We start from the raw sequence: 27,124 nt of genomic DNA on the forward strand, positions 1-27,124 counted from the left end.
GAAGTAAATAAATTATCATTCCATTTGCAAGTGATGTATGTAATTGGTGCACCTGAATAAAACTAGACACTGCATTTACAGTAGATGGTGAATCGAACCGAGCTTCAACAATATATTATACCAATAATATATTATATCAATAATATATTATACCAATATTGTTTCTAGTTAATAATCGCATTACAAAGTTAAAAACAAAAGAATGACAATGAATCCGAACAATATTTTATATCCGAATACATTTTTGTAAGATTAACACTACTTAATTGTTAGTTATTAATTTTATTTTTTTTCACAAGTCACAAAAAGGGTTAATTTTTATATTGTGGGGGTGGTTTGTACCCCTAAAACGCTTTATGGGGACGTATAAAAAAATACGTATCCAATATTTTTCGGTGTTTTGAAAGTATGCCAAGTTTCATTAAGATCGACGGGTGGCACTTGGGTAGGTTTACTTGTAAGCCACACGATTGATAGTGTCATTATAAATACTTTTTGTTATAAATATTAATAATTAGCGCTTAGAGTGACCGCGATGCCGGTAGCAAGATTAGCGAGAAGAGATCCTGCGAGGACTTGATTAGATGGTAGACGAAGAGATCGATTAGTGGGTGGTTCATTCGGAAAGAAGAAGAATGAAGAAAGGGGAGTAAGCGCTGAAATTGCCATGAAATTACCTGCCAGTTAACCGTGGGCTCGTTTTATGGACCAATATCCCCTCGATGAGTGGCCAATACACGCTTTCCGAGCCTCTCGGATTTCAGCATGTAATACACGCGAAATCCATACCGACGTTTCCTTTACGTAATTAGCAAAATTGCCAGCCCATTTCAGGAATGCGATACATTTTTTTTAGTATTAATCGCCCAAGTCAATGACTGCGTATCCGAGGATAGAATTGCGATCAAGTCCTTGAATTAAAAATGCTTACTAAGAAATGTGTGACGAATATTCCACATAATGTTATAGAGGAAAAAGAATATTCGTATATTAGCAAAAATTTAAGAAAGATTAAAAATTTATATATATACAAGATGTCTCACAACTACCACATTTCCTCTTAAGGACGTATTTTTAAGGTAATTTTGAGACGAAAATCCTAATACGAAAATGTCGAGACTACACAATAATTTTTTGAATTATAAACTAACTTTAAATACTTATAAGTCAAAAATCATTTTACTTTTATAGCCTCTATTATTATTTCTCGATTCCTTTGAATATTCTAAGACGGAAATCCTAATAAGAAAATATCGAAGCTACAATTATAGTTTTTGAATTACAAACTATCTTTAATCAATTATAATTCAAAAACTATTGTAGCCTCGATATTTTTGTATTAGGATTTTTATCTCAAAATTACCTTAAGAATACGTTCTTAAAAGGCGGTACTTGTGAGACACCCTGTATATATTTCAATTTTTAATCTATATAAATATATATATATATTTGTATCTTTGTTATTGTCAGTTGAAACAAGATCTGACTTAATTCTTAATTAGAGAATTACGCCGGATTCAGGAAGAACCTTGGGAGTAGTAAATCACAACAGATCGGGAGAGGATTACTTGGATAAATAAATGATACCCTCGAGTGTGTGGCACAAGGGATTTTGCCGGTATTAAACGTGGCGCCAAATGAGTTCAAGTGGATGGATTTGGGTCGAGGAGGTATCTTCGTGGCGCGCCGCAGAATAAACATCTGACATAAAGATTTTGCTTATGATATTTCAAGACGAATGTAATCTCGTCAATATTTTCTAATTAGTTATTTTAATTAAAATTTAAGATGCAGAGTTAAGATTTATCGCTACTACGTATGATGCGAAAGAAAGAACACGACAAAACTGGAACACCGTAGATTTTTATTTTGCCGGCGATAAGAAATGACATATTAAATAATTGGATTAAATAATCGACTGACGTAATTTGCTATTAATATACGCCATTAATTATATGATAAATGGACGCTCTCTTTGCGGCTTATCGCGTTTATGTATTATAATCAATCAAAGTATAAGGCGCGATAAACACGACGCGGCGCTGATGCGACACGGAAAACCGTGGCGATCATCGGTATGCAATGTCTCATAAATCATTCAGCAATCGTTGCTAACACTATCACGACGATTATGTTCCTCATCATGTAGGCGTTTTTTAAAATTATTGTTTTTCCGCATACTCATTTATCACGAATGATCGAATTAATCATGTCGCTTTCACAAGCGATTTCGTCTCCGATTCTCAAGATTCTCATAATTTTTCTGAAAATCATCTCGAAATCTTTTCTCTCTCAAATAAAAATAATAAAAATTCCTGATAATTCAATATTTAAAACATAAAAGGGCATGTAAGTCAGGCGCAAAAATTAGCGTGCAAAGTTACTAAATTAAATATAGTGAATTTAATAAAAACGAAAAATTTTGGCTCATTTTAAACCATCTTTTAAAGATAGCTTAGAACTTTTTTATTTTCACTAAATTCGCAATATTTAAATTTGCTATAAAAAAATACATATTTTGACTCAATTTTTGCCATCTTCTAAGTCGAAATATTAATTTTTTATAGCGAATTTCAATTTAAATACAGCGAATTTAATGGAAACATGTAATTTTTTATTTCCATTAAATTCGCTATATTTAACTTTGTTACTTTGCTCGCTTATTTCTACGCTTGACTTCTAAATTCCCTTTTCTATTTTATTATTTCTTCTCTTTCTCGTTTTGTACGCGACAGCTGGTTTTATCGTCGTTTTAATCACCGCACTGCGATGCAATGGATATACATTTTCAAGTACGACAAAGTCGCTTCGTGATAATTTTGCGATCGGGATGTGTTTACGAGTCACGAGGTAACAACGGCCTTGGAAAAAAGATCGTCCGCGCGATCAAATTCTACGATCGTTTCACGGTACCGAACAGCGACGATCATGACTATGTCAGTGTAGTTCGAAATGAGCCAATCTTCAATACATTTCGCCACTCGTCGAGAGATATTCGCGACAAATACAATGTTCCTGTGGCACCTTTTTTTTCCTCGCGCAGATTCGACAATGGACGCGTTCATAAAGCGCGATATATTCAAAAGAAATACCACGGCGGATTTCTTTTTCATATGATGACGTTTCATTCGTCCCGCTCACAGGCTGTGCCAGCTGCATTTTGCAACACAATTAATTCGATTGTTATCATTCAAAGAATTATAAATGCCTGCCAAATGTATTCGCATTGCGTGAATATTTACGAGTGTATTCTTTTCATCAGATTGAAATTAAATTTCACTTATATATCTTTTAGGCCAGTATTCATGGTCGGTTCTTATTTTAAAACTGTCTTAAATAATGTCTTGAGATGCTAATACGGCTCTTTGATTGGTTCATGATATCTTAAGACTGCAGTATTTAAGACAGTCTTAAATACACTAAAAAAAATGTTTAATTGAATTAATTGGAATTCTGATTGAAAATGGACAAATTTTCTGATTAATGTATTAGAATATAGTTGAGATAACCGAAATTTTGATTGATATAATCAGAATCTTTTGGATCATCATTTTCAATCAGACATTTTTCTCAGAGTATAAAAATCGACTGTGAATACCGGCTCTAAATTGCGTAAGAAGAATATTCCGCTAAATTAATAGTTTTATACACAGATTTATTATATAGTAAGACGACAGGAGAGCATTGACTTATTAAAAAAAATTCTTTTCAATTTATCACAGACGACAACCGTCGCGGAAAGGATGTACGCGAGTTAAAAGGCTGCCGCGTTCGAATCCATGAATAAAATTTACATGGCGAGAGCATGAAATAGATTCCGTATAAGTTTACCACATTGAGATTTATAAACCCGATTGAACTTCAGGGAACGCTGAAGATTGCACGTGGCTTTATGGACTAACCTTTATTCGCAAAAAAAAAAAGGAATTTCCTTAACCGGAATTTTCTTGTGCAAGCTTATTCATTACCGTCACACCGAAAGGAGTAATGTCAATAACGAGACTCACAATGATGCTGCCATTAGTGATTAATATCAGTGACCCCACTGTGACTGCAACGAAAGTGCACGATGGTGAACAAATTTATTGAATCGCGCAACGAATCGTTTCTGACACAGTGTGTGAAAATTATAGGTATTATATTGTTTTGACGGTCGTAATTGTTAATATAATAATGCATATCGCATTTCGTAATGATTATATAATCGAGAATTGTGAACGATGTTTTTTTTTTCAAATCCATGTTATTTTTACAGAACACTTTTAATTAGACCTAATTGCACTAGGAAAAAAAAGTAGTGCCTTCAGCAAAACTGTTCAGTTGAAGCATTTTTAACAGCAATTAATATTTTGTTTATATAACAAAAAATTAAAAATTTGCTTTGCGAAATATATTTTTCTGCTTTGTAGATAATAAAAAAAATATTGGTTTATGCCAATTAAATAATTCAATTTGTATTAAATTACAATTTTGTTCAATACATTTTAATCAAAAATTTCTGTTTATTACAACCAAATTTTTGTTGTTACAGCCAAATTTTAGTTCATAGTACAAAACATTTTTCCTATAAGTGTAGACTTTTACGCAACGAAATATACTTTGTGGAATTTCTATCACGCCGTTCTTATTAAATCACTCATACGACATAAAAAGGCAGTAAAATCACGTGGTGATTTATTTCTAAGACTACCGATGATTTTATATGGCGGTATTAGAATTCTTCTGAATCCTCCTTAATTGCGCGTTCGCGAAATGTATTTTACTTCATTGCGTGAAGATCCTCTTGCATGATTTAAAATAAAGACGCGATCAACGATTCATCTTCGAGTCTCTGGCTTCAAGTATCTGTTTATGCTCGGCATTTTCTCGCGTGTCGTTCGTTAAAAGGCCACCTAAAACCGATGCCGCTGTAAAAACATCTTTTACAGCACCGTCGACGTCGAGATACTTTCAGCGGCCGCAGTAAAATCGCCGCGAGCAACGCGCATGAAGTATGTACAAACAGCTACTTAAATTCTAAAGCAGATTTACCGCCGATCACCGTAAAGATTGCCCCGATTTGCATGAGAAGTGACGTTTAAACGGCGCGTTCTGTTGCGTGGCATTTTTGACCGAACGCAATTACGGTTATGTTCCCAGTATACGCGGGTATAAACATGATTCTTCATGCATGCTTGTGTGCTTTTAGATGCGTAATATCATTGCGATGCTTATTACCTTCGCTGTAAAATTATATGTACATGTATGTCACCTGCTTAGCGATCGGAATTGTAATTTCACTAAACGCAAGTTTTTTTAAAAGCAAAAGTAATTAGTCCTTATTGTGGATGTATAATGATATGTTTTAATTATTAATGTACTTAATAATTAATTTTATTCAGATTTGAATCTGGAGCGACTTTAAGAAATTTAATTTTGTATCTAATATAATTACAGATTCAATTCTTTGTAAATTGTACTTCGAAAACACAGTCAATCATTTCGATTGTGAATTCTGAAAAAACAAGTAAAATATGATTCGACTTCAATAATAGTAAAAACTAATTGTTGAAGCTTTCATAAATATGCGAGAGTTTTTTCAAAATTTTATATGTATAGTCTAGAGAAATATAAAAATCTGCATTAAAGTTCAAAGACTCAGTTGATGAAAAGTGCAAAACTCCACATAGTCGATTAAACGTGCGATGATTGTAAGATAAACAAAATGTGTGATATAAATCTAATGAATAATTGTCTTACCTGGATATCTGGATAAGAAATGAGAATTTATTTTGTTATAATAAAAATAATTATCTACTTAGATATAAAAATTCACCACAGCTCTACTCAAAATGAAAGATTGCTAAAATTCCTCCAGAATTGCAGCGATCTGCATAACGAGATGCCACCGCGAAAAACCGAAGCTCAAAATATACAAACAGGTACTTAAATACCAAAACGGGATTTATTATGGATCACCGCATAAACTTCCCCCGTTTTGCATGTCAGGTATCCCAATAAAAGCAGGCCGAATCGCGCATGAACCGAAAGCGACAAGTTGACAAGCGAGTCTTGTTCGCTATGATATTATCACACTTGTTCGCGCGGCGAAAATTATAGCACGCTGCACCTCGGAAACGTCAGGCAGCGTAAAATAACGATCGCTAAAATTTTGTTCCACGTCAAACGAGAACATTTATATCCGCCGGACATCAAGTACGGAGCGTATTTAATAATCTGGACCTAGCGGCAATTAAAGCGGTGAAGCATGCTCGTTCGATGACGGTCTCGTGATCTCTGCTTAACACTGCTATAACATTAAAACGCCAAAAGGATTATTTTCTGCTTCTCTTCGTTTGCTTTTTAAATTCACTTTACATGACATTAAATCTACACTAGAGACTTAATCATCGATTTAATCGTCATCGCGGACTTAATCATTTTAATTTTAATATGGATGACTAATCAATTTCTCGTGGGATTCTTAGCTTAATTAATTTGAAGTGGATGCAACTTTCTCGAAGTCATTTTTCTCTTAATGAGATAAATCGACCACTACGAAACCTATCATTAAATTCACGCTCGACAGCAGTCTGCGCATCATTCTCTGAACTTCAGTTACACAATTAAATATCAAATTACACCCTCTATTTAAATAATTTTTAAATCATTTCTAGATCGCCTCTGCTCGTATTCAATATTTTATTAATTTGGCTCAAACAATGGAATTAAACAATTTAACTGGAAAAAATGTAATAAATATGTAAGTCAAATTTAATTTATTAATTAATTTATAAATTTGTTTTATTTAAATTTATTTTTACTTTTATTTGATTGTTGACTCTTACTTTGCCCTTTATTATTGTCAATTTATTTTCATAAGAAGAGTCCTTCTATCTATCAAATGTTTTAATTTATTATTTGTTTAAAGTGCACGCGTTAATAAGACGAGTTTACTTTGTGACTAATTTCAAAAATGGAATAATTTATATTTTGACTTACATAGAAGTTGAAAATAATAAAATGTTATTTAAGAGGGATTGTGTTATCATTGCTCTTTTGATATTTAATATAACATCATCCGCGGTATTTTGCGTAAGATTCCGATTTTTCCGATGGTAGAAGGAAACTCAGCTAAAATTGACATCAATGTTCCCGGCGATCGACGCGGTAATAGCATGCAGTTTATCGATCAATAAATCAACGATCCAGTCAAGTATCACTTACTGCGTAATGCTACCTTCGAAACGAACCGCAACATAGTTCAAAGAAAGAGAGTTCAAACGTTTCGTTTATAAACGGCGAGATTGCAGGCCCGATGGCGGTATGCTCATTACCGCGGCAATAGCGATCTCTATTGCCACGGCAATTTCTACGAACACAAATCGTGTTCGCGTCTTACACACGTCGGCTACTACGTTCGCGGGATGTGAAGCATCGCACGATTTTCCACTGCTCACGGAAGAAAAGACATAAAGTGTACTCTTAGAAAGGAAAAAATAATTTTACTGAAGTATCTAAAAATTAAATAGATAAAAATTATGGATACAAATCTGGAAATAATTTTGTTAGACCGTCAAAATAATTATCTAGGACGCTCAAGCATAATGAGCAATGTACAAATTGCAAAAAGTTTTGACATTCTCGCAATCAGCTTGAGCATCCTACACTATTTTAATGGTCACAATTATTTTGATGATCTAACAAAATTATTTTCAAATTTATGTCTCAATTTTTAGGTACCTCAACAGAATCATTTCTAAGCTATCAAATTTTTTAATGGAAATTATGACTGTTTATATAATATCTGTGATTAATTAAACTTTTTATATAAGGTACATATTGCTTTTATATCCTCTAGAAATTTTTCTTCTATCGAAATTATGAATTACCTTTGATAATTGAAGGTAAATCTTTATTTGGTTGTCATTATTGGAATCATAAATCTGCTTACGCGGTTTAATTGCTAATGTCACAGCTAATGCATCACGTTAATCACATAAGTATGTCATTTGTATTGCGAGTTCCATATACGTGCGCCTGTCTAATTGCACGAACGTGTCTGCTTTAATAATCGGATAAATTCACTTCGTTTCCTCGCCGGTAGTGATTTCATTCTTAAATCATTTCGCAAATGCGGGCCGAGCTGACGTTAAGACTCGAATCGGTTCGTTACAATTAATAAACCTTATTGCGACTCGACGGCGTTAAGGAACGACGCGTATTTGTCACGATTAGCGATTGCCTTCCCAGCCGATCTCGCCGATCTTTTGTGCAACGAGAACGGATATTTATTCGCCCGCAAATGTGGTTCTGAATGCCCGGCGGGATTAGAGAGACGCGGGATCATTATTTATGCTCGCGATAGCCGCCGCTCGCGCGTTTACGGCTGCCTGAATTAATCATGCGTCATGCCGCCACTATATTTGCGCTAACGAGCCTTTAATCCTTGCCAGCGCGAATTTGTTTCCATTATTAAACGGAAATTTCACTTGCCTCCTACACATCATGTAGATCTTGGAAAATATCTTGGCAAAAGGGAGAAGAGCATAGATTCTCCACGTCGAAGGAATAAGAATTAATAAATTGCTGTGGAGATAAATTTTTTTACAATTACTGACGCTGGGACTGTACACTGAGAGAAAAATGTTTGGTATTTGTAACTATAATTACATATTACTATAATTATGATTATTACTGCTATAATAATAATAATAATAGTAACTATGTATATAGTCCTAGCGACAAATGTATATAGTTGGCAACCTAAAATGATTATAGTTATAGTTATTGTAACCATAAAATAGTTGTGAAAATTACCATAAAATTATAGTCACTTGAATCATTTTTATGGTAATTTTTACAACTATTTTATGGTTACAATAATTATAATTATAGTAATTTTAGGTTGCCAACTATGTATGTACATTTGTTGCTAGAACTATATGCATAGTTACTATTATTATTATTGTAGCAATAATAATCATAATTATAGTAATATATAATTATGGTTACAAACACAAAACATTTTTCTCTCAGTGTAAGTTCTATTTCATTTAAAAGTACTAATTAATTTCAAGAAACCAAAATGACATAAGTCGCATAAAAAAGAACGAATATTGGGTATATTTCAATTAAAATATTCCTAATCAAAATATAAAATAATACAACTTTGCAGATGTAACGCAAAGAAAATTGAATTTTACATTTTGGACAGATAGATTTATAATTAAGTGGGTCCATAAGACTTATGATCGGCTCTGGAAAGGTGATGTAAATATGACGATACAATATGCTTATCGTTGCCAAATTTTTAATGAGAAATAAACGAAGCGACTTGATGGTAACATAATTGTATCTGATTCAAGCAACTCGTTAATGCCATTAGCGTTATTTTTCTAACAAAGTAGCGAGCGGTGTGAAAATGTGCAATGACACGCGTGTAACTCGGTGCACGAAATTAACACGTGTCAAGCATGACAGCTCTCGACTGCGCGTTCGCGGAAAACACTTAGCGCATTATTAGACAGCATAAATCTGCGTTCGTACACGTATATACTCGCGCGCAGAACGATAATTATTCAAATAGCACCCCGTTTGAGGCAAAAATCGGAACGTTAGCTGATAACTCTGCATATAATGACATCGTCGCTTGTTAAACTAATACGCGACGCTACGAGACGCGCGATAATTACAATGCTATCACCTCGTTCACGTGTCTTTGCAGCTAGAGAAGCGAAAATTTTCACATCGAATGACCATATCGGATAACCGTGTCAATTGATTTACATCTTTACCGATTTGCATGAATAAATACAAAAAATTCTAGCTTTTGTTGCGCGCGGTTTTGCATATGGATGAATAAATAACATGGTTTTGAAGTATCTAAAAATTTAGCTAGATACAGATTTAAAAATAATTTTGTAAGATGTTCAAGTTTGTTATAATATCAAAATATTTTATTGCTCATCATATTTAAATATTCTACTTAATTATTTCGATGAGATTCAACAAAATTATTTTTATGTATACATATATCTAGCTAAATTTTAAAAATTTTCAGCAAAAAAATTGTTTTTTTTCGTATATATAAGACTTTGATTTTTTTTATTCTATATTATTCTTTTGATAGTCCATAAAATTATTTTTATTTTTCTGAATCAAGCTATATTTTTAGATACTTTTTGAAAACTATTTTTTCCGTGTACCTATACATTTTTTTCATAAATAATTACAGAAGGCAAAAACGATTATTAAAAGGAATTCGCTAGATCTTAATTAGACATTGATATCTTTTGCGTTTAACGATAGCGCTGATATATTACATTACAAACATTCCTGTTTGCACCTTGTGCATGAACATCAATTAGAGAGCCGTGGCATCTCCTTCGTCGTAAAGGTTAATTGATAAGACAGCAATAACGCGAGATTTACAGTATATAGCATGGCATGCCGCGAACAAATCACCACGGACGTTTTAGTTCGCTCTCTTCCTGATTATCAAGTTGTTAATTAATTTTTGAAATTGCTGAAATATTCGGCCAATTATTCAATTCTCGGCCAGATGAAAGAGTTAGCGAAGTACCGTACGCCATTAAAATTATTACAGTGCATAAAATGCATTTGCACGTGCGAGCTATCTTACGACAACGTTGCAATTTTAATTCCCAATCTCTGGTACATCATGTTTCATGGACCAGTATTCTTACAAACCTTATTACATCTTTTAATACACATGGAACAGTTTTGTTGAAGTATCTAAAAAATCAGCCAGATACAAATCTGAAAATAATTCGGTCGGTCCATCAAAAATATTTATATAGAAATCTCAAGATGGTTACTAGAATATTAAAATTTCTTCAACATTACGCATCGTGCTCGAACATTCTATATATAATACAATTGTATATATATGATTGTATATATAATTGTATATAATTAATTGTATTATAATTATATATAATTGTATAAAATATAATTAATAAATATAATTAATTGTATTAATTATATTAATCGTATCATAATTCTATATATAATTGTATATATATATATACAATTATTTTGATAACTCAATAAAATTATCTTCAAATCTGTATCTAATTAAATTTTTAGATACTTCAGTAAAACTGTTTTTTCCGTGCAATTATCGCGATACTTTACATTCATTGTTAAATAAAGAAAAATTTACAGATGGCGCAATAAAAATTTAAATGAAATTTAATTGAAATTTAATTGAAATTTAATTGAAATTTTCTTTAGACAAGCGAGCGAATAATTCATCTCGCTTACTATTCAACAGTTAATAACTTCAATCGGACTCGACAATGCGATATTAATTTACGAGGCCATATCGACTATAATGTAATTCCCGGTGTAATATGATTGTTACTCGATGATGTAAGAGTAATTATGCACATAATCACGGGAGGGGGAGCGCGTAACATGATTGATCGGAATTGATATGCGGTGGAGAAACATCGCGAAGAGAATTATTCATTTCTCTCAGGTATTCGTACCGTATGTTGTCTAATGATTTATACAACAGAATTGATACGATCCTCGGTTGAAAATGTGTAAATTAGCATTTGCGGTTCTTAGGAAGACACATTTGGAAATCTTTAAAAAAAAATATATAAAAATTCTTTCAATCTATAAAAAAAAATATATTCCTCGGCGAATGTTTCAAAAATTAAAAATCTGTAAAAATCAAAATACATTTAAAGATGAGCAAATTATTTAAAAAGAAATGTCAATAATAAAACTTCAAGTACAATGTATGGCATTGTAATCACGAACGTTTCGGCTTCGCTTTGAATCATCACCAACATAGAAATTCAAAATGTAAATGTAATATTGTTTTTCATTGAGAAAACTAGTGTAATGATAGAATGGAGTGAAAATTGATTTACATATTTTCAGTGTGTATTAATAAATAAATAAATTATTTTAAAGATTAAATGATGAGCAAACAAATGCAACCAAAAAATATTCGATTTTTTAATGTTGGGAGGCTAGCGTGAAGTTGGACTCCAAAATTTAAATTTCGTATACCTTTTGAACTAAGAGTGAGTAAACGAAAATTCCGACGGAGCAATCCTGAGCAAACGATGAGAAAAAAAGAAGCAACATGTACCATTGTAACATTAGCGGTCGATAATAAATAATTGTATTATAAAATTGTTTATGGTATTTAACTGAAGAATTCCATCCGCCATATTGAATTTTCAAATTTTCAAACCGCCTTAACGATTCAGTCATTTTTCTTATTCAAACATTTTGAATCCAGATTCGTAATATTATATTTCATAATCGCTAAAAAGGAGAGTCTAATGGAGGAGCGCGCGCAGGGGATGTGCTAGTATGTATATAAATTCAAAAATATGTATAAACATAATTAATTTTATTTCAATCATGTTCTCCACAGATACATGCTATATTTATCTTTTATTATTCATGATAATCATGCATGAATGTCTCCCGGCTCTATATCGTTCGATCGAATCGCAGCGGTGTGTAAACACGCGATTGCGTCGCCGAATCAATTCTCGCGGGTAATCCCTTTGTAAGGGCCACCGTTAATAGGAAATCGATACGCTCCAACCGACGATGCTCGATGCGACCATGCATAATTTATAATTTCCGCGGCATTACAGGGCGACAGTCGCGCGAGAACGACAGCCGTCGTCTGCGGCATTTGAATACAATGCGGCGCTCACAGCGACGGGCATCGCTAATTGCAAAATCCGCTCGATGCTGCATAAACAAGTTGCTCACGCGTGACCACGCCGGTCAAATCGGCGAACGCGTGCAGCAACGATCGCCAGTCACGCCGCGAATTTTTTACGCGATCGGCGGCCGAAAAAATTCGCGCCACGCTAATCGATTAGAAACGGTACAAACGTTTCATCAGTGCGCAATTAGCGAAAGTAAGAGAATAATTCTGTATGAATTATTAATGAGACCGCTGTCGACACTTGCTTATGCTTGACAGTGATCATTTACGTTTCTCGCTTCGAAAACGAAAATTATAGCTTCTTTATCATCGGTTTGTAGCGAGAAATTTATAATAGAGAGTAAATATAGAACAATAGAAATTAACTGCTATTCAAAGTTATAATGCTTAAATAGAAGTAATAATTTGAATATGATGTTACTTATTTTCCAAAGGATAATTTTCAACAAAGATTGCGGCCATATTATTTATATTATATCTCGATTTATTCCGGCAAGATTTTATTTATCGATGCCATTTATAGGCGTATTTAAATACATGAATTACGAAGGAAATTAATTTTTATGTTTCATTGATAATATTTTGCTTGATTACAGGATGTGGCTGCAACAATTTGGGCTCCACGAGTTCTGCCTGCGACATCGTATCCGGACAGTGTCAATGCAAACCGCAAGTTATTGGCAGACAGTGCAACGAATGTAAGGTAAGACTCGATTTTCTACGATATACTGGATGCTGCAAATTTTTTATTTTATAAATTAGATTAAATCTGTATATTTTTTTTTTTTGTAATACTACACTGAAAAAATATAGTCAATTTTAATAAATATTTAGTTGAATACATGCTAACTAAATATTTATTAAATATAAAGATATATTTATTTGATACAAGAAATGTTAATTTGATTTAACAATCATTTTTTTTACTAAACAAATATTTATTTACTGTAAGTAAATATTTAGTTGGCATGTATTCAACTAAATATTTATTAAAATTGACAATATTTTTTTCTCAGTGTAGAAGATAATATTAGAAAATCCAAATCAGAAAGCGAGGCTCAAATTTATCGAGCAATATCGAATGCCGAGTAAGATAAAGTGATTTATAACATTGAAGTGCATTATCTCGAATAGCATCTAATAGCGAAGACAAATGTCTTGCTTCGTAATGCGTATCAGATACCGGGAAATATTCAGTGATCTGTAATACAGAAGTGGTAAACGTCAGACACAGTCAAACATGATAAATCATTGTCCGTCGAAATCCAACAATCAAAGTCAATTAATAGATCCTGACAATTATTGCGATAATAATATATGTAAGTCTGACGCCAGCAGATTCTAATCTAGACAGTTACAATGTTTCTTAAATATTCATTCTTTCTTTATTTGTTATTCAATTAATGCAACTCAAGCTCGAGGGACATTTCTAATTGTCGGATTTAATATGACGATTTAGACCGGTTATTGGGGATTGACATCAGGAACAGGCTGCACGCCTTGCGGATGCGATTCTATGGGATCCAATAACACATCCTGCAGCAACGACACAGGAGAATGCTATTGCAAGCCGGGTGTGGGTGGCTCACGCTGCGACAGTTGTTTATCCGGATACTATGGATTTTCTTTAAACGGCTGTCAATGTGAGTCAAATTCTTTTCCTGCTGTAACTCTCATCTAACTAACGTGATATTTCTTAGTCAAAATAGCAATAATTTAATCTAATCCCTTGCAATTTCTTTGCTGTATAAGTTTTGCAAATAATATTTTTGCTTTGAGAACTCTGAACGATGAGTAGAAATTTATATAGAGTAAAAATTTGTCTCACGATTTTTGCTCGCACAATCCTGAGATTTAATATGCGACTGTCCATTTCTTTTTTCTAACAAACTGATTTTCTATCAGCACGAGGAATTCTCGACTGTAAATTTTACAAGAGAGAAAGCGAAATTATAAAACACTCGAGAGTAGACTTTGTTTGCGTCTTTTACTACGTCTATAAAGTCTCGGCGAACGGGAGAATCTATAATGTGAGACCGACCACTTGCTCCACAGTGTGCGATTCATGCGTTCGACCCGGTCACGTGTGTGACCCTGATACCGGTCGCTGCGTGTGTCCCCGCTTGACCTACGGTGAGCACTGCGACCGATGTAGACCAGGTGCGTGGGACTTAGTGCCGCGCGTTGGCTGCAGGCCATGCGCCTGTACTCTGGGCGCCACAGGGTCCCAGTGTGACCATCAGGGTCAGTGCCCCTGCAGAATCGGCTATGACGGGCTCAGGTGCGAGAGATGTGCCAAGGGTTACTACGGCTATCCGAGGTGCCGTCCTTGCGGCTGCAATTTAGCCGGTACGACGCATTGCCACGACGGTGTCTGTGAATGCGATGACAAGGGACAGTGCCCGTGCAAGGTGAGAGAGATCAGGAGCCAACAAATTTAGATAGAACATTTTAATAGATTTTTTTCGTCGCAATGGGAAAAGAATGCTGAATAAAAATTAATGCTAAAGGAATTTTGTGAATTTATTAGAAAGAATTAACTGTACACACAGAAAAATATTTTACTGCTAAGAAAAGTGATTCCTTAGTTTATTACTTTTCTTGTTTTAAGTGACAGTTATCTTTAACGAGGAATATCTTCTTGATAACAAAGATTTAAAAGATATTTATTACAAATAAGAAAAATTTATTGTTATGTATTTAAAGCAAGAATTTATCTTTTTAAAGAATATTATAAAATTTTATTAAAACAACAATTGACAAGCAGATCGAATTTGCTTAAATTTAATAATTTTGATTAAAATATTAAATAAATACTTTAATCAAATTTTATTAAATTTATCAGTATTCAGAATATATTTTGAATAAATTTGATGTGATGAATTTATGATAAATTTGCGAATATATAAACTTTTGAAATACTTGAAACCAATAATTAATATTTAAATACGGTATGTATTTTTCTGTGTGTATGTGTAAACTTTGGACTAAACTAAAATGGAAAAATGAATTTTCCAAATCGTTATATTCCAATTGCGAAAATTTAAAATTGAAAAATCGATGAATTTATATGAATTGTTTTTTAGTTATCTCCTTACGAATTTTAATTTGAAATTAATTATAAAATTTTAAAAAGTTCTGTACATTTTGTTTCCGATGTAACACTGAAAAGGCATTAATTAAAGAATGATCTTCAAGGAACTGGCCGTTGGACGACAGTGCAATCAGTGCAAGGAAGGTACGTTCGGTCTTGCGACGGACAATATCAAGGGATGCACCGAGTGTTTCTGCTTCGGAAGGAGCACCTTGTGTCAGCAGGCCGGACTCAGTTGGGGTCAACGCAGATTGACTCGGCCTCGTGTTCTTTATATCAATGACACAGTCAGCGATGTAATAGTAAGATCCGTTTCGGCTGTTAAATCTTGATGAATGAGCTTTATTAAATATGTACGGTATTTTATACGTCGTATAAATCATTTAATTATCGTACGATTAAACAGATAACGAATTTTGGCTCCACAACTATATTACCAGCGGTGAACGGTGGGTTGAACGTGACAAATGGTCTCTCCGTAATCCCTGGATCTGATGGTGATGTCACGTTGCCCACAACTCTTTATTATAATTATCCTTTATATTGGAGACTGCCAGATTCTTTTCTAGGCGATAAGGTAATTTTTTCATTGAATATGTATCAATATTCTGCGTTCAAAAAATAAATCAAAATCGTTTAGAAGTCTCGTATTAAAATAAAAATTTATGTATGCAAAATTCAGTCGATTGATCAACAATCAATTTTTTTTCTGTCCGATATTTCGAAGCGATTTCTCGCATCGTGGACGCAACGCTTTAGACTCACATTAATCCTTTAAGGTTGTCTCTTACGGAGGATTCTTGCGCTTTAAAACCTCGACGGAAGGTGGAATACCTCTAAGATCGAATCTCCGATATCCCGTGGTGCAGTTACAAGGCAACAATAAAATTGTCTTGGAATATTATCTTCATCTGCCAGTAAACGATAATCGTTATGAAGTCAGGTACATTCACAGTTAATTGAAAAGAGGAAGAGAACACGTGATTCAATGTAAATAAAATATAAATTAGACACTTTAACGTATAATTTATCAAATGAAATTAAATATAATTTATTAATATCATGGAATTTTTGTATAGATTCATTGAGAATATATTCTTATACGTTATACGACTGTCATGCATATTTTATCTTAGATTTCACGAGTCATTGTGGCAGCTACAAAACAGGCCGGATTACAAAGTCTCCAGGGAGGTTCTAATGGTCGCGTTGCAAAATCTGCAGTACATCCTCGTAAAAGCTTCGGACAATGCTGAATTTACAAGAACCACGTATGTAACTGAAAAATATGCATCATAGAGAGTAAAATGAATTTCTGTTTATTTTTCAACGTTCTTTTTGCTCCATGTTTAATTTTGATCGAGTAAAATTGGACATAAAAATTATTTTACTCATTAACTCTATTATGATTTAAAATATATATGTAAATTTGTAAGTGTTTTAATCTGCATTTTGTTCAGATTGCTGGAAGCTTCTCTCGACGCCGCCGTCCTGATGCCTACACACTCGCCACCACTGGCGACCGGAGTGGAGATCTGCCAGTGCCCGCCGGAATACAACGGTACGTCTTGCCAAGATCCTAGCATCGGCTTTTACAGGTGGTATAAGAACACCACCGCCACGTCTACCATCGTGATCGATCTTGTCGGACAAGCCAGACGCTGCCAGTGCAATGGGAGATCCGAGGTGTGCGACAGGGAGACGGGATATTGCTTGGTAAGCATTACTCAAACATTTTCCTACGAGTGTACACTATTCGCGGAGATGATAACGCGACAGGAAGTGTGCTGAGAGACAAGTGCATAAGGATACAAGCTAGAGTTGATACAAGATAAATTTCTTACTAAGAAGCCTTCGAATCTGCATGATTTACGGATTTACATTCTTTTTCTTGTCAATTATTTGCATTTGCCATTCATGTATAAACAATTTCTGTATTCTATTTTTTGCGATGAAAAATATCTTAGCGTTTTTTTCTAATAGATTTTGGAAGGAATATATAGATTATTTAATATATTTATAGGTAGTTATAGGTAGTTTTTTAATTTTTGTAAAAAAATATCGAATTTAAAGTGAGTGTATAATTTGAATAATTATTAAATTTATATATATATAATATTTAAAAAATTAATATATTACAGAACTGTAAAGAAAACACATTTGGTGCACATTGCAACGTTTGCGCTGATAGTTTCTACGGTTATCCAGAAATAGGCTGCAAGCCATGTCCATGTCCGCAAGTCGATAAGAGATTTTCAAGTACCTGCGTGGTTCGTGCGAACAATGAACCTATTTGTCACTGCAAGCCAGGTGTGTAGACAAGAATATGAAAAATAATTCGCGCATATAAAAATAATTATAAAAAATTAATTGAAACATTTGTCTAATTTATTTTAATATTTTAACTCTTAGATCATCCAAAATATTTGACACAAAATCTTGCGGTTTTCATAATGCGGATGTTCATTTTGTACGCATAGTATCTAAATTGTATTTTCTTTAAAATTATAAACGTTAATGTTCTCAAGGCTATTAAGTTCACTTTATGATCTGTAATTATCACGTCAGATTTCAGGATAGAATTTTATTTATAATTTTATATGCTATATATTTAGATGTCTATCTATTTCAACATATATTTCATTTATATGTGTATTCTGTTCCTACAAATATTTTTTGTATTACATTTTTGTATGACATATAAAATTATAAATCGAATTTCATTCTGAAGTCTAATACAAATTATAACTTATCTTTAAAGTAGGCTTTTTTTATTTTTCTCGTGCGTTCACCTTCGGCTTGTCGCAGGTTATGTCGGTAGAAAATGTGAACGTTGTGCCTATGGCTATTACGGTTTTCCCGACCTTCCGGACGGCAAGTGCGTTCCGTGCAATTGCAACTTGGCAGGAAGTTTAAGCGACGGCTGCGACGGCGAGACAGGACAGTGCAAATGCAAGATCGGTTCTACAGGCAGAGATTGCTCCCAATGCACGGCATATCGACACGTTTACATAAACAATGTTTGCACTTGTAAGTTGACCCACAAATTGATTCTTTGTCTTAAAATTAAAACATCTGTATCAGTAGATTTAGAAAGTTAGAATTTGTTATCTCATTTTATAAATCTTTGTTAAATACACTGCTACACAAATTCGTTTTATTACATTACGTTGTGCGAAATGTTTAGCATGCAATGACAATTGCACGGGAATTCTGCTCGATACTGTCGCGATGTTGTCTGAGGAACTGGCCGGTGGAACGAGTCACATAGCAGACGGATATATTCCACCCCCGTGGGAGGAACTATCGTATATTGATTCCAACACGACTACATATCTTGAGGAATTGGAGCTGCGAACTCGTCTACAGCAAAGAATGAGAAACATACCGTGGCATGAATACAAAAAACTTGCAGAAGATGTTGAAACTATGTTAAGAAATGTATGTCTCTCTAATATTTTTAAATAATAATAGTATAATTGTTTATTCTGAAATCTGACGCAAATTGATCATCTACAATGAGCTTTAGAATACATTTCCTATTTTATTTTAATTTGCAGATGAACAAGAATGCGAAACATGCCGATACTTTGAAGACTAAAAGCGGCGATTTAAAAAATAATGTTTTTACAGCGAAAATTATGCTCGATAATTTAAGAAGAGATATAGAAGGTATGTTATATCATAAAAACTTGTTTTAATTATCGTTACAATAATTACGCTGCAGTGTAATTATTTTTAGAATAATCTTTTTTCTCAAACTCCAGATACAACTTCGGAACTCAATCAATACAGTAACGATAATAGAAGAATAGAAATAAAAAAAGCCTTAAAAACTGCTAAGGCAATCTTGAATTATCTAAAATCCGTCGATATAATCAAGAAAACTACAGAAGTGGAAAACTTCCTCGAGTGAGTATTGTTTTGATTGGATTAATTTTGGAACAAGAAAAGAGAAAGAAAAAATTAAATTTTTTAAATTATTAATAAATAATATGTTCTCTTTCTTTTTGATTAAAAAAAAGCGGTGTTACCAAATATGTAGCGTGGCTAAACTCTCTTCATGACGCGACTGAGCCTTTGGCGGTCGCTCAAAATGACGCTAAAAATTACGAGATGAAATTGAACGATATGCGAACGATCATAGAAAACACCATGGAAACACTATTCAGCTACGACAGTTTGTACAACCATATCAACGGGACATTTATCGAGGCCAAAGATCAATGCGCTCGTATAAGGATATTACACGACGAAACGAATGAAACGGTCACCGAAGGGAAGAAACTCGTCAATGAAGCTCGCCATCTACTTGTCGACGCAGAAAATAATATTCAAGTAGAAATATTTTTATTTTTATTTTTAAAACAATTTGTAACAGTGATAAATAAGAAAGAAATCAATACAGAAAAAACGAGTGACATGTATATATAATAATAAATAATTGAATTTTTTATTGATCACAAACATTAAGAATCTTATTCTTATAAATACGATTTTCAGAATCTCTCAGATTCACGCGATAAATTAACATACTGGACGGAGAAGCTGAGCATGAAGGAGGAACTTTTGTATCGGTTAAATTACGAGTACGACGAGAAGTATGTGGTGCCAGCAGTGCAACATGCGAAGAATTTATCCAGCTACGTCGATCAGTATGTCAGGTACTTTAAGCATCCTATTAGCATAATTAATTCAATCGACAATTACATCGCATTAAATCCAAAGCGAGTGACTTTATCTCAACGATAGCGAATGATATAATCATTGACGATTCAATAATGTGATATAATTTTTGTTTAATAGTTTGTTCGCCAAGACACGAGATATTGCGGCTAGTCCCCTGAAGGCAAGTCAGGCCTACAAGAACATCTTCGACGGTTTGCAAGCGGCGAAAGTCACTGCGCTGGCAGCCAAGGAAATCGCCGAAGATGTGCACAAAAAGGTAAAAAATGATTATACGATTTTCTTCGAACTTAGGATTTTTGTATTTTTATTTTCCTCTTTATTAAACACTAAAACTTATACGTTTAAATGCTGTAACTCTATTTCCATTTTTTATATAAAATAAAAATAATTTTTCAAATTATAACTATTTATATTATGAATAATTACATTAAAATAAAATTATTCCATGATACTTTTATGCTTTAATTTACATTTGAACTTTTCTAATTTAAAAATATCAAGAGTATTTTTGAGATATTTTAAATGTTTACAAAATAGAAGCATAATTTTTCTTGTAATTTTATATATCAGCGCGTGCAATCAATATAGATTTACTTAGAAAAATATATTGCTGAATGTTTTAAAATTTAAAATAAAAGAGCTTAGCTTCAAAAATATATCTGCTGTATTAATTATCAACATTCATATATTTTTTTATTCTTCCTAAATTCTAGTCTTATGCTTTTAATTTAAATAAAGTATTAATATAATGTTATAATTTTGAGAGTCGGCTATAAATATAATGTAGATGCTTTTTCAAGGCTTTCCCTCCTTCGGGACAGAAATCGTTACTGGATGATGCCAAGGAAGTATTAACTAAGTCTTCGCAACAGTGGGAAGTGGCGAAAGAACATGGTAAACTAGTAAAAAATGCAAACGCCAAGTTGAATGCTCAGAAGCAAGCCGTGCTGGTATTAAAGGATTCGTTAAACAACACTGGAATAAAGGACAACGAGATAAATGTGAAATTGCGAGAATTGCAAAGTAATAGTAAAAAATGTAAGTCTATATTATATGTTATTATGATGTTATTAATAATTTCAAAAAATGCAGTTGCCGAATAAAATATTTTAACATTATATTAACGAGAATTTTTTTTTTAAATAGTACATGAAGATCTACTAAATATCTTGGAGGACAACAATGAAGTAGCAGAATCGGTAATGGATACGCAACGATTGATCGACGATTACAAACAAGGCATCGCCGACAGACTGAAGCCGAAATTGCACGAATTGAAGCGCGAAGGCGATTCGAAGATAAGCCTTGCCAGCGAAAAATGTAATATTTCTTTTCAAAGTTAATATATATGTATACTTGGCGAACGTTATCACATTTTATATGCTATTGTTAAATAATTTTATTGTTGATTAAATATTAATGTTAATTAAGTATTAGTGAAAATTGTAAACTATTATAGAAATATGTCTATTTTAGTGACGGAAGCGCTGAGTAATATTAAGAAGGCCGATGCGAAGCTAATAAGTCTATCAAACGTTGCAATGAAACGAAAAGCTGTTTTCGATAAATGGAATGACACATTAGCCACGAAATTACAGAATCTCAAAGACAAAATTGCAGAAGCCCGAAATACTGCCGAAGGGGTAAGAATAATAATTATTTTGTTCTTTGCTCAGATATATTTTTATAAATTAAAATAAAAGTTTTGATTCTCCATATTTAAATGTCTTTACCATAAATTTATTATTATATGCTATTTTTGTTATATTATATATCTTTAAATTTCTTAATGTGAAACAATTTTTAAGGATAACTCATTTAATTGATAATTTTCGATATAACTTTGAGTAATTAAGAATGTAGTACACATATTTTTAACAAAATGAAAAAATTATGAAAAAATTAGATTTTTCTGTAGTTTCTATGTATTTGAAATAATATAAAAGGTTTGGTAGTGACTCAATATCTAGAATCAAAAATTATTTCAATAAGAATTAGACATGTTTTTAAAAAATAATTAAGATAAAGTAAGAAAATTTTTGTTTAAACCTATAAATTTGTAATATTCAATAAGGTTAAAATGATTCTTATTGAACTGTTTAATGTACATTGATTTTTATATGAAAAGTATAAATTTCCAATTTTAGTCACCACTTTTGGTGGCAGAGATCATACATTTTTTTTGGGATACATCTTTAAGATTGAATAATTGCGATACATAATTTTTGAAATATGAGTTTTATATTTTACTTTGTTTTTAGATCCGCGTCTCTCTACGATCGGTGGAAGGTAAAGAATGCATTCGTTCATACAGACCAACGACGTTGCAATCCTCGTCAACGACGTCGATTATGATAACATTCGCGCTTCCAACTGCACGCAAAGAAGGTTCCCTGTTTTACTTGCCTAGTGGAATTAATGTAAGTTCTATAATAACAATATTAATTTAGCGATTAGAGCAATTAATTTCGCATAAAATAAAATACATACGAATTGTATGACTCACATTGGCCTTGTATGATCGTTTATTTTGAATTGTATAACACTATAACATATTGATTTTTAAGCAAAGTTCTGATATTTCGAATTTTTTCAGGATGATTTTATCGCCGTAGAGATATTTGATAAAAAGGTACGATTCTTATGGAATGTCGGCGGTGGTACAGGTATACTAACACATCCTGAAGTTCTTGAAAGTGGCGATCTGCAGAATGACAGGTCTTGGTATCGGATTGAGGCTGAAAGGTAAATCACAATATTAGTATGAATATAATTAATTAATGTATAAAAATAGATAAACAAATATTGATTAGAATTTGTGAAATATGTAAAGAATAATTCACAATGTTATCATTAATTAATATTAGAGAAAGAAGCTGATTTCAAATAATTTGCTTTTTTATCTTAGAACGCGACACACAGGCAAGCTGAACGTGCACAAGCAGTTTTCGACGTCCGGAAAGTATCTTCCCGTCATAAATACAACTAACTCCGAATATGGTCGTTTCGACGTCTTGCCTACAGACCGAGTGTGGATAGGAGGTATCCCTAAATCGCAGAGAAGACCAATGGAGCTGATCGCTGGTAATGGTCTTCCGGGTTGTATTCATCAAGTAATCCTTGATGGAAAGCATATCGGTCTCTGGAATTTCATCACAACAGCACCAGACATGGCTTGCAAAGCTTGTGTAGAAGGGTAATTAACCGTGAAAATTAATAATCAAATTTCTTTGACGTTTATATTTATTTATTATATGTATAAATTCTGCATATTTCAAATATGTGCACATACATTATATCATTTCATATTTCAAGTTCTTTCTATCTGATAATTTAATAATACAAAATGCTTGTTTTTTGATATTATTTTAACAATGATATTATTAATGTTACAGAGTGGAGGATGCCAAAGATGATATAGCTTACAATTTCAATGGAGAGGGCTATGCCGTGAGAAACAGAGTCTCATCTGGTCCATATAATAAATATATGTTTGGAGTCTCGATTAGTTTTCGAACATACGACGAGAATGCATTGCTATTTCTAGCCATTAACAAAGATGTACGAATTTATTTAAATTTCCTCATGATTTTATTTTAATATCAAGAATATATTTTTACATCTTTTCTTAAAAAAAAAAGAGAGTAGAGATGAAAATAAATTTAATTCGCATTATATTAAATTAAAAAAAAATTTGTATACATTATTATATTTAATATTTATTAATAAAACATCAATTTAATTGTATTTATGGAATTCAGTTTAATTTCTATTATATTATTTATAAATAGAATCAGCACATCATGATTTCCCTGCGAGAAGGCCGAGTGATCCTCCATGTCGGCTACGGCGGGGATGTGAGCATGGAGATGTCCTCGACTTACAAGTACAATACCGGCAATTGGACAAAGGTGGACGCATTCCGTCAGTATCAATTACGCAAGAACATCGAAAAATGCAGCCTTAGTATCGGTGGTGACAACGACAAACGAATTGGTGCGCCCACACCACAGCCTACGAAGGAAGATATCCCAGATTTGGCGCAGGCCAAGTACTACATCGGCGGGCTGCCACCAAGCTTCCGCGCAGAAAAACTAATGTTACCCTCGCAAGTGTCCTTCCTCGGATGCATGGCCAATATCGTAGTGCAAGAGGGTTACGATCCAATGGCCGAACAATATTACGGAGTGGAATCCAGTTGCGGTGATAAAGTAAGTATTATAATTTATTCTTTAAAATAGATCAAACATTCTATTGGAATTTGTTCAGATGTAGCTATAATATTTTGTACATCAAAATTAAACAAATCTCTTTTGTTGTTATAGCCATTGAAGATAGTCGGATTTTATGGAGATGGATATCTCGAGCATTCAGCGTTTACTCTGCGCAAGATTCAATCTGTCCTAAGTTTCTCCTTCAGAAGCATGCAGAATGTAGCTATGCTTCTTCTCTCCACGTTTGAGGGCCACGAAGACAGATTGGGTGGTACTCTCAAAGAAGCTGTAAGGTTTTATTACAATTTATCGTTTAATTTTTTTCTTATTATAAAAAGAATCACTATATAATGCAGTGTACAAAATGATTTATCGTAAATGCTGCAAAATAGTCTTGAATACCTCTACTCTAAATAAATTCATAATAAAAGGACATACTAATATTCATAAACGTATAAACAAGATATGCAACAAAACATTATTTGCACATACATTTTATTGGAAATAAACTTTATTTGCGTATTATAATTATCAAAAAATTTGAAATTAATATTTGTTCAATTAATTTTTTCAGAAGGACAGCTATTACTCCGTGTGTATTCTCAATGGACAAGTGCAAGTTCGTTTAAATGCTGGTCATGGCGAGCTGGTTCTCCAATCGAATAATACTTTTAACGACGGAAAATATCACTCGGTCACTGTCATTAAGAAAAGAAAGGAAGTGGAGCTGAGAATCGATGACGCGTATCAAACATCAGGAAAATTACGCAATAGTATTGCGATCAAGGCTCCCAGTTCGAACGGCGGACTTTTCTTTGGCGGATTACCGGCGCTCATTAATAATACTAAAATGGTCGCAACTAATACGCCACTGTATGGCGCTATCAAGGATGTGATTTTCAATGATATGTAAGTCATTAAGCCAAGTCCAAACAATTAAATATTATTCATAATTTCTTAGAACACGAAAAGTCATGAAATTAAATTCATGAGATTAAAATTTCGACGTATTAAAATTACATTACATATATATAATATATAAATTTTGTTATTTCAAATTGTATAAAATAATTGTATTTATGGACTTTTTCGATTTAATTTTTCAATTAAAAAAAATTAGATTATTTCTTTATTATATCAGTTTGAAGAAGCTTTGTACGATTAATTTATAATCTTTTTTTTTTTCCAGAAATCTTCGATTTGACGATGCAGTTAATTTTGATCACGCTCTAATCGGTCGTTCCGGACCAAGTATGGGAAAAGAAATGCCAAATTATGTACCATCGGCGTCATTGTCTCGAGGGATGTCCACACAACCCGAAGGATGCCAAAAAGTACCTTATTATTCGCTAGAACCGGGTGCTTTGAAATTTGGCGATAAACCACACAGTCATACGCAGCTCTATCTCAACTTCAAGAAATTCTGGGAGAAAAAATATGTGATAGAATTCGATTTTAGGACGTATTATCCCAATGGATTGCTGTTTATCACTCCGGTAAAAAAAAAATGCATACGATGTAATCATGATTTTGCTAATTGACAATTTTATTTACAACTAGTTTAAATTTATTTTATTAAATTTATTAAGTTGAACAAAATATACGTATTTTCCGATTTTTATAACGCTAATCTTTTATATAAATATAATTCTAATCATTTAACTATCGTTTTAGTTAATTATAACATTATCACTGTTGTTACAAATTCACAGGGTCTTCGATTGAAACACTATTTAATGGTACTCATCCGGGATGGGCAGCTTCTTTTGGTAGTGAGAAGCAAACAAAGAAAGGAAATACTATTCAAGACACCGTTTAATGATGGCAATTGGCATCACGTCGTTATCAGCCATGAAGAAAGGAAGCTCACCCTATTAGTCGATACTCAGACACCGCGCATCGTCAAAGTACCGAGAAGAATTGGTCTCGCATCCATGATGTATATCGGTGGTCTTCCGGAAAGCGGAACGCCTATCCCGGAACAAGTGGTTGTCAGACTGGAGACATTGAAGGGATGTATCAGAGGCCTGAAGATCAATGGAAATGTTTACGACATGGTGGGTTCCACTAGTAGAGCCTTCAATGTCGGTCAGTGCTTCCCAAGTGTCGAGAGCGGAGCGTATTTCCAGGGCGAAGCTTATGCTATTTATCGTAAGTCACGAAACTACTAATAAAAGAGGAACTTAAGGAGAAATGCCTAAATCTTGAACGTAAAATAAACAGCTCAAAAATTTGAATCATATCACTTTTAATCTTTTAAATTAAAAAATTTAAATAATTAACTTTTTTCACTATAAAATATAATGGCATCTTAAAAAAAAATTAACGATGCAAAAGATACAAATTAAGATTACAAAATAAGATTCATTTCAATACTAAGAAATATTGAATTTTTTCTTACTTCGTTTTAAATCT

The 27,124-nt window shown here is 33.0% G+C and overlaps 1 protein-coding gene across 1 annotated transcript in view; it reads left to right on the top strand.

Annotated features, from left to right (window-relative positions):
- The window catches only part of wb (wing blister), a 183,941-nt gene that overhangs the window by 152,052 nt on the left and 4,765 nt on the right, over positions 1–27,124 (top strand). Inside the window, exons 14-41 of the mRNA XM_018517448.1 lie at positions 13,309–13,415; positions 14,172–14,355; positions 14,768–15,123; positions 15,911–16,108; positions 16,213–16,383; positions 16,586–16,749; positions 16,943–17,077; positions 17,267–17,522; positions 17,948–18,116; positions 18,615–18,836; positions 18,994–19,247; positions 19,367–19,478; positions 19,574–19,718; positions 19,832–20,144; positions 20,310–20,470; positions 20,613–20,751; positions 21,296–21,533; positions 21,642–21,815; positions 21,972–22,138; positions 22,757–22,915; positions 23,092–23,240; positions 23,404–23,691; positions 23,891–24,056; positions 24,287–24,706; positions 24,821–24,997; positions 25,284–25,618; positions 25,899–26,205; positions 26,422–26,860. Of these exons, the coding sequence (XP_018372950.1) occupies positions 13,309–13,415; positions 14,172–14,355; positions 14,768–15,123; positions 15,911–16,108; positions 16,213–16,383; positions 16,586–16,749; positions 16,943–17,077; positions 17,267–17,522; positions 17,948–18,116; positions 18,615–18,836; positions 18,994–19,247; positions 19,367–19,478; positions 19,574–19,718; positions 19,832–20,144; positions 20,310–20,470; positions 20,613–20,751; positions 21,296–21,533; positions 21,642–21,815; positions 21,972–22,138; positions 22,757–22,915; positions 23,092–23,240; positions 23,404–23,691; positions 23,891–24,056; positions 24,287–24,706; positions 24,821–24,997; positions 25,284–25,618; positions 25,899–26,205; positions 26,422–26,860 (6,105 nt within the window). The remainder of the gene's footprint in view (positions 1–13,308; positions 13,416–14,171; positions 14,356–14,767; positions 15,124–15,910; positions 16,109–16,212; positions 16,384–16,585; positions 16,750–16,942; positions 17,078–17,266; positions 17,523–17,947; positions 18,117–18,614; positions 18,837–18,993; positions 19,248–19,366; positions 19,479–19,573; positions 19,719–19,831; positions 20,145–20,309; positions 20,471–20,612; positions 20,752–21,295; positions 21,534–21,641; positions 21,816–21,971; positions 22,139–22,756; positions 22,916–23,091; positions 23,241–23,403; positions 23,692–23,890; positions 24,057–24,286; positions 24,707–24,820; positions 24,998–25,283; positions 25,619–25,898; positions 26,206–26,421; positions 26,861–27,124) is intronic.

The sequence above is a fragment of the Trachymyrmex cornetzi genome, unplaced genomic scaffold (genome assembly GCF_001594075.2).
Source record: "Trachymyrmex cornetzi isolate Tcor2-1 unplaced genomic scaffold, Tcor1.1 scaffold687, whole genome shotgun sequence".
Taxonomy (NCBI): domain Eukaryota; kingdom Metazoa; phylum Arthropoda; class Insecta; order Hymenoptera; family Formicidae; genus Trachymyrmex; species Trachymyrmex cornetzi.